This window comes from Arachis ipaensis, chromosome B01, assembly GCF_000816755.2.
Source record: "Arachis ipaensis cultivar K30076 chromosome B01, Araip1.1, whole genome shotgun sequence".
NCBI lineage: Eukaryota > Viridiplantae > Streptophyta > Magnoliopsida > Fabales > Fabaceae > Arachis > Arachis ipaensis.
Window position 1 is genome coordinate 113,907,429 of NC_029785.2, and position 15,767 is coordinate 113,923,195.

A 15,767-nucleotide genomic window follows, 5' to 3' on the forward strand; every position below is an offset into this window, starting at 1 on the left:
TATTGAATTCATATTTCATATATTATTAAATTTATAGTAATATTTAACACTCTAATCTATTAAATTTATTAAATATATACTAACATTCATGACTCTAAACGTATGGGTTACCTTCCAGTAGTTTTATTTTATTGCTTTGTGTTTTCAAAAAATTTTATATTATTTTCATATTCATAACATGCCACTGTCTTTTAGCCCCTAAGCCTACTATTAATTGATAATTTTTTATTTCAAACTTTCTCATTATTCTAATTTTTGTTTTTTTTTTTTTTTGGGATTTGTTATGTTTTACTTTGGGTTCATCTAATTGTGTAGTAGCTTTACCTGTGGTTTCAGTGAAACCTTTTTTGCCTTGATTTTAATGTTAGTTTCCTTTGTTTTTGCAACTAAATTTCTGTCGTGTTTTCTCTTCCATTTTTTATTGTATTCAATGTATGTGTGTATGTATTTTATTGTATTCAACGTATGTATACATTGTGTTCAACGTCTAACTTAACAATCATAAATAATAATTGCAACCTCTTAACCACTGCTATCAGTTAATAAAGGCCCTGTTTTCTTTTGACTTTTCCACCCTCAACTCCTCAGTCCCTTTAACCCACGAAGAAATATAGGCTAACTGGTGTGCGCGGTGGATTTTTTCTTCTTATCTTTTTCGCTTGCTGACCTCTTCTGCCCAGATGTGGATCTTTTTGTTTACACCGTGAGTTCTCCCACCTTTATCTTATGTATTGTGGTTGCAATTACTGTAATAACTCCCGATTAGGCACTGTCTTATCATGTGGTTCGATTGTAAAACAAAACTTTTCCTATTGTTCTGAATTGTTACACAAATTTCCTATTCTACTACATCGTACTCTACCCACAATGTTTTCTTGTTGGTTACCTCGTGGGAACCATTTGTCTATTTGAGATTTTGCTTAATACTATCTTTCAGTTGTTCATGGCATTTTCATCTCCATCTTTGGTTATTGATGATACCCATGGGTTGCCTATTATGGGGGCATAATCATTCTGTTGCTTTAATATATCAGGAGACATGTTGAATATCTGTGCATCGAACACTGGGAGTAAATGTATGGTTTTTTCGGTCGAGCCTTTTTTGGTGCATTTTTCCCTCAAACTTCACATTAACTTCTGCTCCACCAGGTTATCGTTTCATTAAGGATCAAGCATTTGTCGTAACCAACCGTTACTTATTTTTCAAGCCGTCGTCGCTCTTTCGTGCAATGTTTTTCACCAATTTTGTGATGAAATATCCAATGAGGTTAAATTTATTGATATGTCCGGTAACATATTCACTGTGACAGTTCGAAAGACTCCTTTTCTATGTCTAAGTGTTGGCGATTTACGGCAGCTAACGCATGCATACGACATCAAGTCGAGCTGTTGGCTTTTCTTGTGTTATGTTGGAATCACAGTCTTTTTTATCCTTCATGTGAAACACACGCATGCACGTTCTGTGGAGGATCCACTGTCAGAACATGACCTGTGTTATGTCAAAAAAACCCTTGGTGAAATCTGTGCTTTTTCGTGTAACTCTGCCTGCACGGTTGGCCACGACGAGGATTTGTTGCTCTGCGATGAGTTTCACTTAAATCTGGGCTCTCCTCTGGAACCCAACGGCGATACGTACACAATCCAGCTAGCATCTAGCGTGGAAAACAACCTAGCCCTTTGTGTATTTCTGGATTTGTTTATAGCCTCATGGAATCCTCTTGCCATTTCGTATTTTGATTATCGTGCTCTTAGTTCCATGCTGGGTCATTATTCAGTTATGTACCCAGAAATTCTGCCCAGATTGATGCCAATCCGGGATGCCACTGTTGTTAACAAAAAGATATCAAAATATCAAGCGACCGAATATATTCTAGTGAGCTATTCTTGCATGCCTCTTTCTTTTCGTGTCTGATTTCCTCTCGCACTTGAGGTTTAGGTAGCGGCATTATAAGGTAGTGTTGCATCGTATAATCGTTAAACACAAACTGTGTATCCTGCTATTGTTGTCTTCATGTTTTTTTGCTTCACCTCAATGTGGTTTTTTAAGCAACTCAATTTCATCTCCTTTGAAATACTTTTTGTTGCCTTCTTTCTAGACTCTGCCGATCAGTTTCGTCGAGCGGGCTTTTCAGATTAAGCTTGTCCAAGTCGAGGTTGTAGATGAGTCTGGAGTTTCTTACAAGGTTGATGTTCGATCCAAGCCCAGTCGCTCCCGAGAGTGCTATTTTAGAAAGAGATGGAAGCATTTTTGCCACCACCACATGCTTCGATCAGGGAGCATCATAAGGCTAACGATTTTTTCATTAAAGAACTAGCGTGTACATTGTCGTGTATTATGTATTTGATATTTTGTTTACTTATCCAAAAGACTATGTATCATACATCAGCTATGGACATTTGTCCTTGGTATTTCTGATCCCAATTAGGATCTTAGTTTATCAACATTGACGCCCGGTTCATCAACAAAGATGTCTTTTGGCATACTTGCAAAAATTGTTCTCATCCATCTTAAAATCCCAATTTCTTTTTAAATTAACTTTATTTATAATTATTACATAACCAGTCACATGTTTGTAGAATTTAAAGACAATTTTCTACCATGACTACAACCAAAAGGGGGAAACTTATTCCCTGTTATTCAACATTGGCTTTTGGTTGGCACAGATCTTAATCGTTCATTTATAAGCTACATTTATGTTGTTGTATTCCACCCAGATTACGTTGGTTTATTGAGAATTCTATTCTTTCAATTGCAGGTGACCAAAACTCGTAGTGCACTCAATTCACTTTTTTTTTCTTGCGTCTCAAGATAGTCCGACTCAGTCCGGCCTACAACACGACTACCCAACCCGAATTGGTCACCCCCCATAACCCACATTACCCAAAACTAAGAATCTGCTAACTATTTGAATTAAGCATCCTAACGACTTATGCGTCTCTCCCTCTCACCATTGCATGTTTCTGTGATTACTGATTATTGAACCTCGTCATAAACAACGCTGCTCACTCCTCTATTCAACATTGTGTTCGAGATTGGAAGGCTTATAAACAGCTGATCTGTTGAAGGAGATTCCCACGTTCCCTGTGGTTGTTCATGAGGTGATGAATGAAACTATTGCTGCTGTTGTGGCACTCATTCGGCAACAATGGATGAAGACGGGAGGTGCTGCTTGGGTGATCGACGATGAAAAGAAACGCCGCTGCTACTGAGGACAAGGCCACTGCTGCTGTTTCATACCTGAATGCATTATACTCCTCAATTGTAAGGTACCGAGGTCCTGTTTTATTATACATGAATTTTTTGTTCATCCTCAAACTTTAAGCAACTTGAAATTCACTCCTGATGATTTTATGGATTTCTGCACGTGGTTGAGTGTTCCGTTTATTGGGTCATCCTTTTTTCCTGTGCACCGGTTGCGTCGGCCACATGCCACAACCTTTTTTTTTGCTGGTCTTGGGCTTCGCCCTCCAAGCAACCCAAACCTGATAACCCTCCCAATTCAAACCCAGCTCCCCATCTTTACTTGGCAGTATGACTACCTTCATAACTTAATTCATGCAGTCATTTAAAGTACTCTACCCTTGACCAAAAAAAAAATTAATACTCTTACCGAATTCTAGATGAGCCTCCTTTCTCAACCAATTATAAATCATAAATCAGAAAATCTTATTTATAATTTAGGTTTTATATCTATATCTATGTTATATCTATGTTATCTATATCTATGTATCTATATATCTATCTATGTTATCTATATATCTATCATTTATTGTCATTTATTTATCATTTATTTATCATACCTATTTATCATTTATCATATTTATCGTGTTACAATTTTGTTATATGTAATGTTAATATTTGTCAAAGCAAGGACGCTTTTGTGCAGTCAAAGTAAATTATAAAAATCAAATTACCCATAAGCCAGGTTCCCAACGATTTCTTCCAATGGTGCAACTACTTTGTTCTCGTGATCAAACAATGTGTTAGGCCAGCTCCCTCATGATAGGGTAGATGCCCTTTCTTTAATGCCTTTCCCTCCATCCCTATAAATAATCCACAGCCATGCATGAACTAGCCACAACTTCTTCATCTATTACTCTTATACTCTTATACTGGTCAGTTTATCATTCTAATTTGCTTGTGCCTTGTGTGTTTCTTGCTGCGATACACACGTTTGTAGTACCGTGTGCTTTAACTTGCAATAACCTCTGCTTTAATACGTCCTCCTTATCTTTATGTATATTTTTTACCGTCGTTTAATTAAACATCTTAGATCTTAGATTTAAGATTTTAGATTTTATATTTACATTTTACGTTTCAGATTTTACCGCTTTATTTCCCTAATCTAATCATATCTCGAATATATTTAAATGTATGTATGTTTTTTTTCTTTATTTACTCTTTTTTAAAATTTGTTCGTATGTTTCTTCACCTATTTACTTGCATATATGTTTTAATATATATTACCTTCAACATATACATATACGAAAATTGATATCTATTACGTTTAACGTATGTACATGTAAACATGTATATGCATATTAATGCATAGTAAGCCATACATATACTTATTCATATTATTATATTAATCTCCTTCTTTTTACCATAAGATGACGCCTATTTAATTGATATTTAGTTTATTTATTTATCATATTCAGATTATAACACATGTTTTTCTATGTTTAATATTACTTTAAATTGACGACCAGCGCCTTCAGTTGATTACTTGATATCTGTTACAGGTTGACCAATGTTATATAAGGTTGTTGTGTTATTATCTTGATGCAAGTTGTATCATGGTGGACATCGCGTGTATCGAACCGACTTTTGATGACGTTAAAGACATCTCACCCATTTCTGACAAGAACTAGAGTATTAAAGTCAGGATTTTAGGTCTGCGGAAGGTACCCTCATATGAAAAAAGGAATTCGAATCCTTCCATGGAGTTAGTTGTTATCGACGAAGAGGTGTGTGTTTATATTAGTTTTTTCTATGTTCATTACGTTGTTGCTTTTACATTTAGTCTTTCAGCTGGTCTTCTTCTAACTATCTATATTTTCCTCTTCTTTTTCAGGGATCTCGGATTCATTATTTGATACGTTCATATCACCACCGTCTTTTTCAGCCAATTATTGAGGAGGGGAAGGTATATGTGATTTCTAATTTTACAGCCGACGCCAATACGTTGAAATTCAAACCTACTAAGCATGACATGAGGATCATATTTTAAGAGAGACACCATGGTTTCTTGTGTGGAGGATACAAATATCCCTGTTGAGTCTTTTGAGTTTATACCCACCAAGGGTATTATATCTTCTGTCAGAGATGACATATTCCTTATTGGTATGTACATATATCTATTGGCTTTGTCAACGACAGTTATGTCGTGTAACAAGTCCGCATACAATTTACCGAACCATCTAATATTCTGTGCTGCTGCTCCAAGTTTTGGTTTGCCTGACCATGTGCCATTTTTTGTATATTGACTAGATTTCATTGGTGTCCTGTGTGCAAAGAGTGATTTGATTCTCTTTGAAAAAAAGGCCCAAAAATCGCACTACATGAAGATCGAACTCGATGATCTCAGGTTTCCTTTTCTCTCTATGCTATCACCTACAGATAGTTATACATGTAACTGCCCAAATTATGCGTATCGCTGATATTGCACATCTTTATTTCATTGTTGTATGTCAATCATGATTGTATTGCGTGTGGATCCCAAGTGGGAGTGAGAAGCTATCATGTACATTATGGGAGAATTATGCTTCTGAATTTGGCTCCCTTCTTAACGCTAACAAGTCTACTAAATATATAATAGTGCTCCAATTTGCAAAGATGAAGTTCTTCAATGGTAACCTTTTTTATATCAGCAAATATTTATTCAATCCACTGTGTGTGCCATGGCTTTTTATTTTTTCATGTGTCAAGTTTTACTCCAATAGACATCCTGCTACCACGTAATTATTAATAGCACCACGGTTTATGTTTCATATCCTATCTTGTGAGAGTTTTTGTTTTTCTCTATAACCTACTACTTATCCAATTACCAGATTTGTTTTAGGAGTTATGACTATCACCAACACAAACTTCAAAACAAAGATACTGGTGAATGCTGATCTTGAGGTGGTTAAGAAGTTCTGTCAAAAGTACATCTCCTTTACACAGCATTTCATTTTGTTCGCTTCGGTTTTAAAACCCTTCAAGCAAATTAGACTGATTTGGCATCTTACTTTGTTAACCTTATTTGTTCCTGAAGGCTCATTGGACTTGGCCACAAGCAGACAACCAACTTAAAGGTCATTGGGTGTGTAGTCAGGCCCTTTCCATTTGAAGATTTTCACGTTTACACGATATGCATCAATTTCTCATATCAAGGATACCATCAAGGTGTGTTTATTTGACTTCGTGCGTATCTAAAAAAAATGAACCTTATCTTCTATGTCCTTAGTTGGCCTATATGACCAATACTTTATTATATTTGGTGCAAGTTTTACACACCGAAACAACCATATATGGAGTCATTTCAACCACATCCTTCTGCATATACTTTTCATTATTTATTCCCATTTTTTGGCTGTAGAAATCATCCTATGTCACCTGTGGTACTATCGTTGACGTAGATAAGAATCATGCACGGTGGTATAAAGGCATGCAAGCGTTGCACCCAAGGTCTTGAGGCACTAACAGACCAATTTTATTGCACTAAATGCCATGTTTACGCGACTTCTTTTCTTCCAAGGTCCGTCGTGGAACTAACTCGTGAATTGCATTTCTCTGTCGTGTGGCATAAAGAAACGACTGCTTCCATTTTTTCATGATTAACATTATAGTTTCTGAATCAAAGGGTTGTATTTGGCATCAGGTGCATTTAACGAGTAGTGTGTTGCGTTAGCCTACTCATAACCATGTTCTGTTATACTCACTATATCCTTGTGACAACTGTGTCATCACAGGTTCTGTATTCAAGTGCGTGTCCTTGATGATACAAATACAGCAACTTTTGTGCTGTTTGAAAATGTTGCCTCTAAGTTCCTCGGTTTCCCTGCCGCTGACCTCCGCTGCGAAGCGGTCACTAAGGTGGATGCCCTGCATCTTTTTTTCTTAGAATTCCTTATTATGTTGCCTGTTAAGGAATAAAGTTATTATTATTTCAAGTGAATGGTTATGGCATGGATGAGTTTCCTCAAGAACTAAATGCACTTGTGGGAAAGACTCTCCTATTCAAGCTGACCGCTAGGCTGGACAGCATAACCAAATTTCAATCATGCGTGATCATGGTTTCCAGGATATGTTCTGATCCTGAAATTATCACCGCTTTTGCTTCTCAAAATTGCGTCAATCTGGTTAGCATGTCCGATTTATTTGATCTTCTGTTCGTGATTTCCCGTGAAAAACATTCTTTTCACTTTAATGGGTTTCGTCAACCATTTAATTGCTGACCGTTTTTCCCTCTTAGCCTGGATCGCAGAAGCTAGCAGCAACTCTTGCAGCTTCCGTCCGCGTTTCCGATGATCTGGACGAGATCGGCGGGGTTGTTGTCTCGACCACCCCCTTAAACTCAAGGGATGCTACTCCATGTGCCGTTGAGGATGCATCCATGGTCACCCACACTCCTATGAAATGGATTTGTGTCAAATCTATTGACGGCGGCTCCTCCCATGTTCCATCCACAGCATCAAGAAATCTGCTTCCTACATTTGACAAGAATATCACTAAGGAGCATACTGATCCAAGTGGCATGGACATTTGAGTCCATCGTATCTTGCTACAATATGAAGCTCTATTAAATAAAGATAGTTCTCAATCCTTGGCGTTGAATAAAGAGCTTTGCCCTTTTATTTTTTCGTTCCTTGTATGATGCCACTACACCTTTCGCTTGATGGAAGCGTGTCTATTGCTTTTTATTATGTTTTATTGTGTTTTATTTAATCTTATTTAGAGTAATGCTTTCGGGTCTCTGTATGAACTTTCACCACAATTCGTGGAAAACTAACTCATATCAACTCAGACTAGCTATCTGTTTAACGTTATCGCTGCTTGAGCCGTGTTGGCCTATAATATTAATAGTTGACATCTATTGTGTGTTATACATGGTCGCATTTTTCATGAATCGTGTTGTCTCGGAGGGTTTTTATCCTTGTGAAACAGAGCTTTATCCACTGCGATTAAAATTCAATTAGCTGCCGGTCCGGTGTTAGCGCCTCATATTTGTGCAGCGGCGTGTTCTTTTAGAACTAGTTTTCCCGATGTGCGTTATTAAAGGAGACCGGTTGAGTGCTCTTGCTCATCGTCACACCGTTGTAATTCGTTGCTACTATTGCTATCACAGTCTTCTATTTGCCATCTTGCTCCATATATTATGGCTGCAAAAAAAAGTTACATCAACTATCTCATTAAGAATGAAGACTAGCTATTCCGTGATCCTAAGGAAACTCAATTCTGTCATTAAGAATTTAGGCTTCCCTATACCGTGATCCTATAAACATCTCTCAATTTGACCCATGATCCGTTCGATCTGTCTATCTTGATTAACATTTCGCATAATTCTTCCAAATTTCTCCCTTTTTAATGTATTGGTCAAGTTTTTCTTTGTTTCAGTTGAACTGTGCTTGCTCCCAGGTAACAGTCGCAGAGAAAATTTCATCTGCCATATGCATCGTGTTATTTGGACGGACTTCTTTCAGTAATGCTTTCTTTGTTTGATATGGTTTTCCATTTTATACGCAATATGTCTACTGTTATTTTCCAACCTTATCGTCTATTTTGTCGCTTTAGCATCCCAGATCTGCTTTGTCATTGCTCTTTGCTATATAACATTTTATCTTCGCCATCCACACAATGGAAAATAACCCGGTTGCTCTTTATTCGCTAATCGAATACAATTCCTCATAAGTCATGCAAATTTTTTTTAAAGATACCCCTGTAGCCCACAACCCTGCCCGTCAAACACTTAAATTCAACCCAAATCAATTTATATCGACCAATGCTCCGGGTTTTATATTTGGGCCTTCAATCATGATGTCAACCCACCAAGAATTCAGGTCCCTTTACCCCAAAAGTTAACAAAAAAAAGCCCAATCAATAAGTCATGTGCAACGACCACTGCTATCCAGCCTAACGTTTGCTTTGACCAGGTTCAACCGTTACTGTAAACCTGTTCTAACATTTGGTTCTCACTCCCCTGCTGCCTTTGCTGACTTCGTCCTCTGCGTGCAGGCTTAGTCGCCATACATGATTGACTGGCCCGAACCGCTGACCTGATTGACCTGTTCGTCTCCAATCTTCAATCTTTTTTCCCTGCTTCGCCCTGTTGGTCACCCTTTCCCTGCTCGCTTCCGGTGGCGTGTGCAGATGGACGATCATGCCAAGCTCACGAGGCAGCGCCGCAAGGCTTCTCTTAGCAAGCAAAGGGGCCAATTGCAACCTTATCTCCGTTCAGACTATCGGGAAAATAGTTCATTCGCGACTTCTCCTTCTCATCTGATATCAGTTTTTTTCTTACTGCATAATGCGCCACTGTGTTTATGCATATAAACGATTGTCTTTTAATGGCCCGGAAGATCCTGCCTCTTTTAGTGTCTTCTATCTGGAAGTATCTGTTGTTGATTTTGTACAGATTCATTTATAATTCCTTGCTCGGTTTATTTTTCCTTATGTTTAATGTTTCCTCGCAGAGAATCCAAACATTCAAACTCACGTCCTGCCCCGAACGACACTGCCTCCACCGGTCGTCCTGACAGCACCGGCTGATACCCTTGCAGGTGATGTCACCTTGGTCTTTTATCTTCTTCGCTATCTATTAATGACCGCTAAGCGTATCGCTATCGGTTCTATGTTGGCATCGTTGATCGCATTTACCAATGTCCTTATGTCACAGGCTCATCTTCGTGCAACATATCTCACACGAGGGGCAATCCGAAGCATGCCAAAAGACATCAAATGTCAGCTATGTTCTGCAGTTTTACTTTGTTCGACGTGCTCGGTGGGATTACTTGGTTCAACTTCCTCAAAACCCCCCCTCATCAGAGGGTTCGGTGTTAGTGTAGATGTACATCGAAACAATTTGTTTGTTTGTATCCATATGCATGTGGGTTGACTGCTTTTCGGCTGGGGTTGTTTCGCACGGATATTGGACTTATTTAATTTGGCTCTATCGTCTATCAATTACTGCTTACTCATTGGCATGAAAACTCGCAGGTATGGCTCCCACTTATCTTTATCTCAGCTGAGTCATGCTCATTTGCCCCACGCCACCGCTTCGGGAGTGCATGTATTTGTTGCGTCCACTACTGAACAAGGTCGGTACTTTTAACCATATTATGTCTGGGTCAATGCTATGGTTACTTTTATTGTGCTGGCTCAACAACAGACGTCATGTGCATCCCTCAAAATATTAATATATTAGGCAAAACTGAAAAAAAATCCAAGTTAAACTGCTTTGTTTTCTTACCTTTTTTAGTGGATTATGCATGGATCCTTTCACATCATTGCACTCCTCTTATTTTTTCCCCGTCTTGTGTCATGCATGCATAACTTTGCTCATTTGATATCTCCTCAATTATTTGATTGGGTAGATGTTTGGTCAATTCGGCTTCCTCGACAAAAATGTTTTTTCTGTGGGGCCAATATGTAGACTGAGGAGTGCCTTTCGAAAATTGGTCCGAATAACACTATGATGTTTGGTCTTTGTTGCATGAGTGGCAAAGTTACTTTGCCTTTGTTGCCAGTACCACCTCCACTATTGATGTTGCTGTTGGATGGTTGTGATGAAGTATCTATGCACTATCAGAAACATATTAGGTCTTTCATCGATATGTTTTCGTTCACATCCATGGCGGGAAAGATACTGTACACAATTAACAAGGGAGCGCCCCTCCCGTGTTTGTTATCAATGGCCAGAATTATCATTCCATTGGGAGTTTGATGCCACACCCATCTTGCAAGCCAAAGTTTGCACAGTTATATTTTTATGATACTGAGAATGAGGTTTAAAACCGAATTGATGCAATTAGGTGAGTTGTTTTTTTTTTAAATCCCGTTTGAACCTTTTTGCTCAAATTTTGGTTTGTTCGCTGTTTATGACATGCTCACATGGGTTGTTATGTTTGTTGTACTTTTTTTCCCTTTTTTTGTAGGCACGTTAACTAGCAAACTTTGATTGATAAAAAATTGTTACTGACCTCAGAGACATGCTTGATTCCCATAATTCACTTGCTAAGGTGTTTCGGTATGCTGCTGAAAGATTTGCTCAGGATTCAACGACTCCACTTCGAGTTCGTCTTATTAAGAAGAGGGATACCAACAGTAGAAGATACAATCTACCATCAACATCTGAAGTTGCAGCCTTTATTTTCGGTGATTTCGATCAAGAAAACCTTGCAAGAGATGTTATTATCGAAACACATTCAAACCTGTTGAAACGAATTGATGTTAATCACCCTCAGTATCTAGCTCTTCAATACCTCTTGCTATTTCCATACGAAGAAGATGGTTTCAGGAACGACATTTTAATTTCTGAAGAAATATCTAATCAAAATATATATAAAAAGGAAACCATTAGCATGAGGGAATTTTTTTCTTATCGCCTTCAGATGAGATCTCATGAGTCGCAAGTTATTCTAATATCAAGAAGTTTGTTCCAGCAGTTTTTAGTGGATAGTTACACCATGGTAGAGGCTGAAAGATTGCAGTATCATAGGCACCACCAGAACAAGTTTCGCTCCCATCAATTGCAAGGGCTTCATGAGTGTCTTATTCAGGGTGAAACTCAAGCTGCTAAAACTGGCAAACGGGTTTTCTTGCCATCTTCATTTGTTGGTGGTCCTCGATACAGGTATAACAATTGCAAAGATGCTTTTTCCATATGTAGGTATGTCAGCTATCCGAGTTATTTAATTACAATCACATGCAACCCTGAGTGGAACGAGGTTAAAGATTGTGTTGCCAGTTACGCTCTAAAGCCAAGTGACAGGCCAGACATCATATGTAGTGTCTTTAAGATCAAGCTAAACAAATTACTAAAAGACTTTAAAAAATGGATCCATATTTAGAAAGCCAAAAGAAAGTAAGCATTATTTATTTTGTTTTTTCCAAATTGGTACTGTTCGATTGGTTTTCTCCTTTTGTTGTTTGGCCCCTAACTTAGTGTGCTTTTGTTTTATTTCCTGCATTTTAGTTGTCTATATAGTTGAATTTCAAAAGCGTGGCCTTCCCCACTATCACATTTTGTTGTTTATTCAACCAAATCAAAATCCACAATCCTCCACCCATATTGATCAACATATCTCAGCTGAGATTCCTGACGAACACGTTCAACCGAAGCTCCACAAATTAGTTCAGAAGTTCATAGTTCATGGACCATGTCAAGTGGTTAATACTAGCAGCCCATGCATGGTGAACGAAAAGTGTTCCAAATTTTATCCACTCGCCTTCCGTGAGACAACAGTTATAGTCAATGCAAGCTTCCCGAAGTATAAACGCCCGGATAACGGCCGTTTCATCCGTAAGAAAAATGTCGATCTTGACAATCGATTCATTGTTCCCTACAATGCAATGTTAATTCTCAAGTATGGTTGTCACATAAATGTTGAGTATACTTGCCAAACATCTGCTATAAAGTATTTGTTTAAGTATGTTCACAAAGGTAACGACCGTGTAACCGCTTCGTTTTTTTTATCCCATGATGCAGATGATTCGGCTGTCTTCGTGGATGAAATTCAAAATTACTATGATTGTCGTTATATCTCTGCGTGTGAGGCTTTTTGGAGGCTGTTCGGTTTCGAGATTCAATTCAAACAACCTAGCATCATTCGCCTGCCATTCCATCTGCCAAATGAACAGCATGTGCTACACCAAGATCATCAGCTAATTGAAAATGTCATAGACAATGCTGCTGCAAAAGATAGTATGTTTATTGGATGGATGAGAGCTAACAAGGAATTTGATATTGCCCATAACCTCACTTTCGTGGATATGCCAACATATTTTGTTTGGAATAAGCAGGGACATATATGGAAGCCTCGGAAACAGGGTCATGTCATCGGTCGTCTTACCCATATTCCTCAGTCCCATGGAAAGGAGTATTATCTTCGTCTGTTGTTGAATTACCAAAAGGGGTGTGAATCTTTTGCAGATATCTGATCAGTAAAAGGTGTTATATACGACACATACAAAGAAGCCTGTTATGCCCTCGGGTTATTGCAAGATGACAAGGAATTCATTGATGCTATTAATGAAGCTAGCTCTTGGGCGTCACCTTCTTATATCAGGAGATTGTTTGCAATGCTTTTAATGTCGAACAATATTGCTTGCCCCCAAGTTGTTTGGGAGCAGTGTTGGCAACATTGTGCAGAAAACATGATTTCTGACTACAGGCAGATTCCAAGTTCTTTCTGAATTTCTTTATGCATTTGTCTCTCAGTTCTGCAACATTAACACTTCATCGTTATAAATCCTCTTTGCTTTAACCAAGTTTAGTTATATTTCTTAAGAATTAACTTATATAACAATAAAAAAACATTTTCTGACGCCCTGAATTTTTTCACATGTGGCTTTAGGTGTTGATATCTCCGTTCTTGAACTGAAATCTTCCATGCTCGCCCAAGTTGAACAGTTGTTGCAAACAAATGGTCAGACCTTAAAAGAATTTGCTGATATGTCATTTCCAGATCCATTGGATTCTATTGAACCTTATGACACAGTATTCTTTGATGAGCTCAATTTCAATAGAACTGATCTAGCAACCATTTCAGCCGATCTGGTTTCCCACTTGAATCGTCCACAGCGTGTTGCATACGACACAATCTCCAACGCAGTTAGCAGTACCATGGGTGGATTTTTTTTTTGTTTATAGATATGGTGGAACTGGGAAGACTTTTCTTTGGAATGCGCTTTCTGCTTCCATAAGGTCGAAAGGTCAAATTGTCCTCAACATTGCATCCAGCGGCATTGCATCGTTATTGTTACCAAGTGTCAGAACTGCCCATTCATGGTTTAAAGTTCCGCTTAGTGTCAACCAAGATTCTGTCTGTAACATAAAACAAGACACATCGTTGGCACGTCTTATTTCAGCTGCAAAATTAATCATATGGGACGAGGCACCTATGCTAAACAAATACTGCTACGAAGCACTCGACAAGTGCTTCAAGGATATTCTTCGTTTTAGCAATGCGTTTAAGCCTAATGCTCCTTTTGGTGGAAAAGTTGTGTTCTTGGAGGTGATTTCTGTCAGATATTGTATGTGATTCCTTGTGGTTCTCGGGAGGATATTGTTCACGCGTGTATTAATTCGTCGTATTTGTGGCACTCCTACCAGGTGTTGAGGTTGACCGAAAACATGAGGTTGCGTGGCTGTTCACAGGATATCCGCGATGTTGAGTTAAAGAAGTTTGCTGACTGGATCCTTAACTTAGGTGACGGGTTATTGGGAGACAGTTCCGATGGTGAGTCGGTGATTAGGATACCGGAGAAGTTGCTATTTAATTTTGAGTCCCCATCTCTTCACGACTTGGTGTTGTTTGTTTATCCAGATATCTTACTTCATATTTCCAGCGCCGACTACTTTAAGGACAAGAGTATATTAGCACCAACACTTGATGTGGTGACCGAAGTTAACAATCATGTCATGTCTTTGCTTCTTGGCAATGAACGGGTTTATTTGAGTTCTGATACACTGTTGAATGAAGACGGTCACTTAGAATCCGAATTGTACACAATGAGCACAGAGTCTTTGAATGCATTGAATTGTTCTGGTATTCCACAACACAAGTTAGTGCTTAAGATTGGTGTGCCAGTCATGCTTCTTCGCAATATTGACCAATCTAATGGATTGTGCAACGGCACATGGATGCAAGTTAGGCGACTTGGTGATCATGTTATTGAATGCGTCATCTTAGCAGGGCGAAACGTTTGTAAGGTTGTTTTAATTCCAAGGATGAACATGATCCCCAACAATGAAACCTTACTTATCAGGTTTATCCGAAGGCAGTTTCCAATTATGCTTTGTTTTGCAATGGCAATAAACAAGTCCCAAGGACAGACACTCTCAACTGTTGGTGTGTATCTTTCAAGGCCCGTTTTCACACATGATCAGCTTTGTGTTGCACTTTTCCGAGTCAACAGTATGTCTGGTCTCAAGATCTTGATTATTGATTCCAATGGAACCGCATCAAATCATACTCTTAATATTGTGTACAGGAAAGTCTTTGTCAATTTATTTTCTCCCCTTCAGTCATTACTGTGATATTCAAGTTGGCTGATGCAATGTTCCCATACTTAGCACGGATCTTAAAACTAGTATACCATAGAGTTAGAGAATACCTATCTGCACTACGTTAATAACCCTGTTAAATGGAAAGAAAATAAAAAAGAATAGATAAACACTAATTAATTATATGATAGTTACATATGCAAATTGGCCTAGGATCGGACTAATAATGCAAATTATGAGCAAGACAACTTTATATAATAATAGGAATGAATCAATAAACCTATTATGTGGCAAATCATAAGAAATAAAGACGATAACCGAAAGATCAAGTAACAAGAATGTTTTTTTAAATAAAATAATAAATAAATTCTTAAAAATTTATATTTTGAATAAATTAGTTCTTAAAAAAGAATAAATACTAATAAAATCTTCTAAAATAATAGACGTAAATAAATTAGTTTAAATTAAAATTTTTAAATTTAATTATAAGAGACTAATATATCTAAAATATAAATTCTCCAAAATTTAGTTATCAATTTTTTTTTTTTTTTGGTATAC

The 15,767-nt window shown here is 37.9% G+C and overlaps 3 protein-coding genes across 15 annotated transcripts in view; all 3 read left to right on the plus strand.

Annotated features, from left to right (window-relative positions):
* LOC110271975 overlaps window positions 1-8,076 on the plus strand; it is a 10,941-nt gene extending 2,865 nt beyond the window's left edge. The window contains exons 1-9 of one of the 4 annotated variants that reach the window (XM_021123721.1): window positions 4,760-4,968; window positions 5,076-5,344; window positions 5,492-5,588; window positions 5,725-5,852; window positions 6,063-6,147; window positions 6,258-6,388; window positions 6,582-6,740; window positions 6,955-7,344; window positions 7,458-8,076. In XM_021123721.1, the coding sequence (XP_020979380.1) occupies window positions 5,242-5,344; window positions 5,492-5,588; window positions 5,725-5,852; window positions 6,063-6,147; window positions 6,258-6,388; window positions 6,582-6,616 (579 nt within the window). In that variant the 5' untranslated portion in view covers window positions 4,760-4,968; window positions 5,076-5,241 and the 3' untranslated portion in view covers window positions 6,617-6,740; window positions 6,955-7,344; window positions 7,458-8,076. Of the gene's footprint in view, window positions 1-4,759; window positions 4,969-5,075; window positions 5,345-5,491; window positions 5,589-5,724; window positions 5,853-6,062; window positions 6,148-6,257; window positions 6,389-6,581; window positions 6,741-6,954; window positions 7,345-7,457 lie in introns of those variants that run through there. The other 3 variants (XM_021123718.1, XM_021123714.1, XM_021123719.1) reach the window with 3 other exon arrangements.
* On the plus strand, window positions 8,386-13,532 carry LOC107633160. 9 transcript variants are annotated; one of them, XM_016336799.2, is made up of 6 exons: window positions 8,386-9,762; window positions 9,879-10,299; window positions 10,576-11,013; window positions 11,137-11,834; window positions 12,177-12,503; window positions 12,690-13,532. In XM_016336799.2, exons 4-6 carry the CDS (start codon window positions 11,744-11,746, stop codon window positions 13,139-13,141), a joined length of 870 nt encoding a protein of 289 aa, XP_016192285.1. In that variant the 5' UTR covers window positions 8,386-9,762; window positions 9,879-10,299; window positions 10,576-11,013; window positions 11,137-11,743; the 3' UTR covers window positions 13,142-13,532. The 9 variants fall into 9 exon arrangements, with proteins under 9 accessions (XP_016192285.1, XP_016192302.1, XP_016192323.1 ...); XM_016336816.2 differs by having other exon boundaries at window positions 10,708-11,013; XM_016336837.2 differs by having other exon boundaries at window positions 10,901-11,013.
* On the plus strand, window positions 13,558-15,361 carry LOC107633151. 2 transcript variants are annotated; one of them, XM_021123695.1, is made up of 3 exons: window positions 13,558-14,217; window positions 14,316-14,442; window positions 14,530-15,361. In XM_021123695.1, the coding sequence occupies exons 1-3, from the start codon at window positions 14,104-14,106 to the stop codon at window positions 15,240-15,242; spliced, it is 954 nt and encodes a 317-aa protein (XP_020979354.1). In that variant the 5' UTR covers window positions 13,558-14,103; the 3' UTR covers window positions 15,243-15,361. The 2 variants fall into 2 exon arrangements, with proteins under 2 accessions (XP_020979354.1, XP_016192275.1); XM_016336789.2 differs by having other exon boundaries at window positions 13,775-14,217; window positions 14,316-15,358.

Coding starts and splice junctions, on each gene's coding strand:
- LOC107633160 (XM_016336799.2), top strand. CDS start 11,744: ATGAGTGTCTTATTCAGGGTGAAACTCAAGCTGCTAAAACTGGCAAAC. Junction 11,835..12,176: donor GTTGGTGGTCCTCGATACAG/GTATAACAATTG, acceptor CCTGCATTTTAG/TTGTCTATATAGTTGAATTT. Junction 12,504..12,689: donor GGATAACGGCCGTTTCATCC/GTAAGAAAAATG, acceptor CCCATGATGCAG/ATGATTCGGCTGTCTTCGTG.
- LOC107633151 (XM_016336789.2), top strand. CDS start 14,104: ATGCTAAACAAATACTGCTACGAAGCACTCGACAAGTGCTTCAAGGAT. Junction 14,218..14,315: donor GAAAAGTTGTGTTCTTGGAG/GTGATTTCTGTC, acceptor CACTCCTACCAG/GTGTTGAGGTTGACCGAAAA.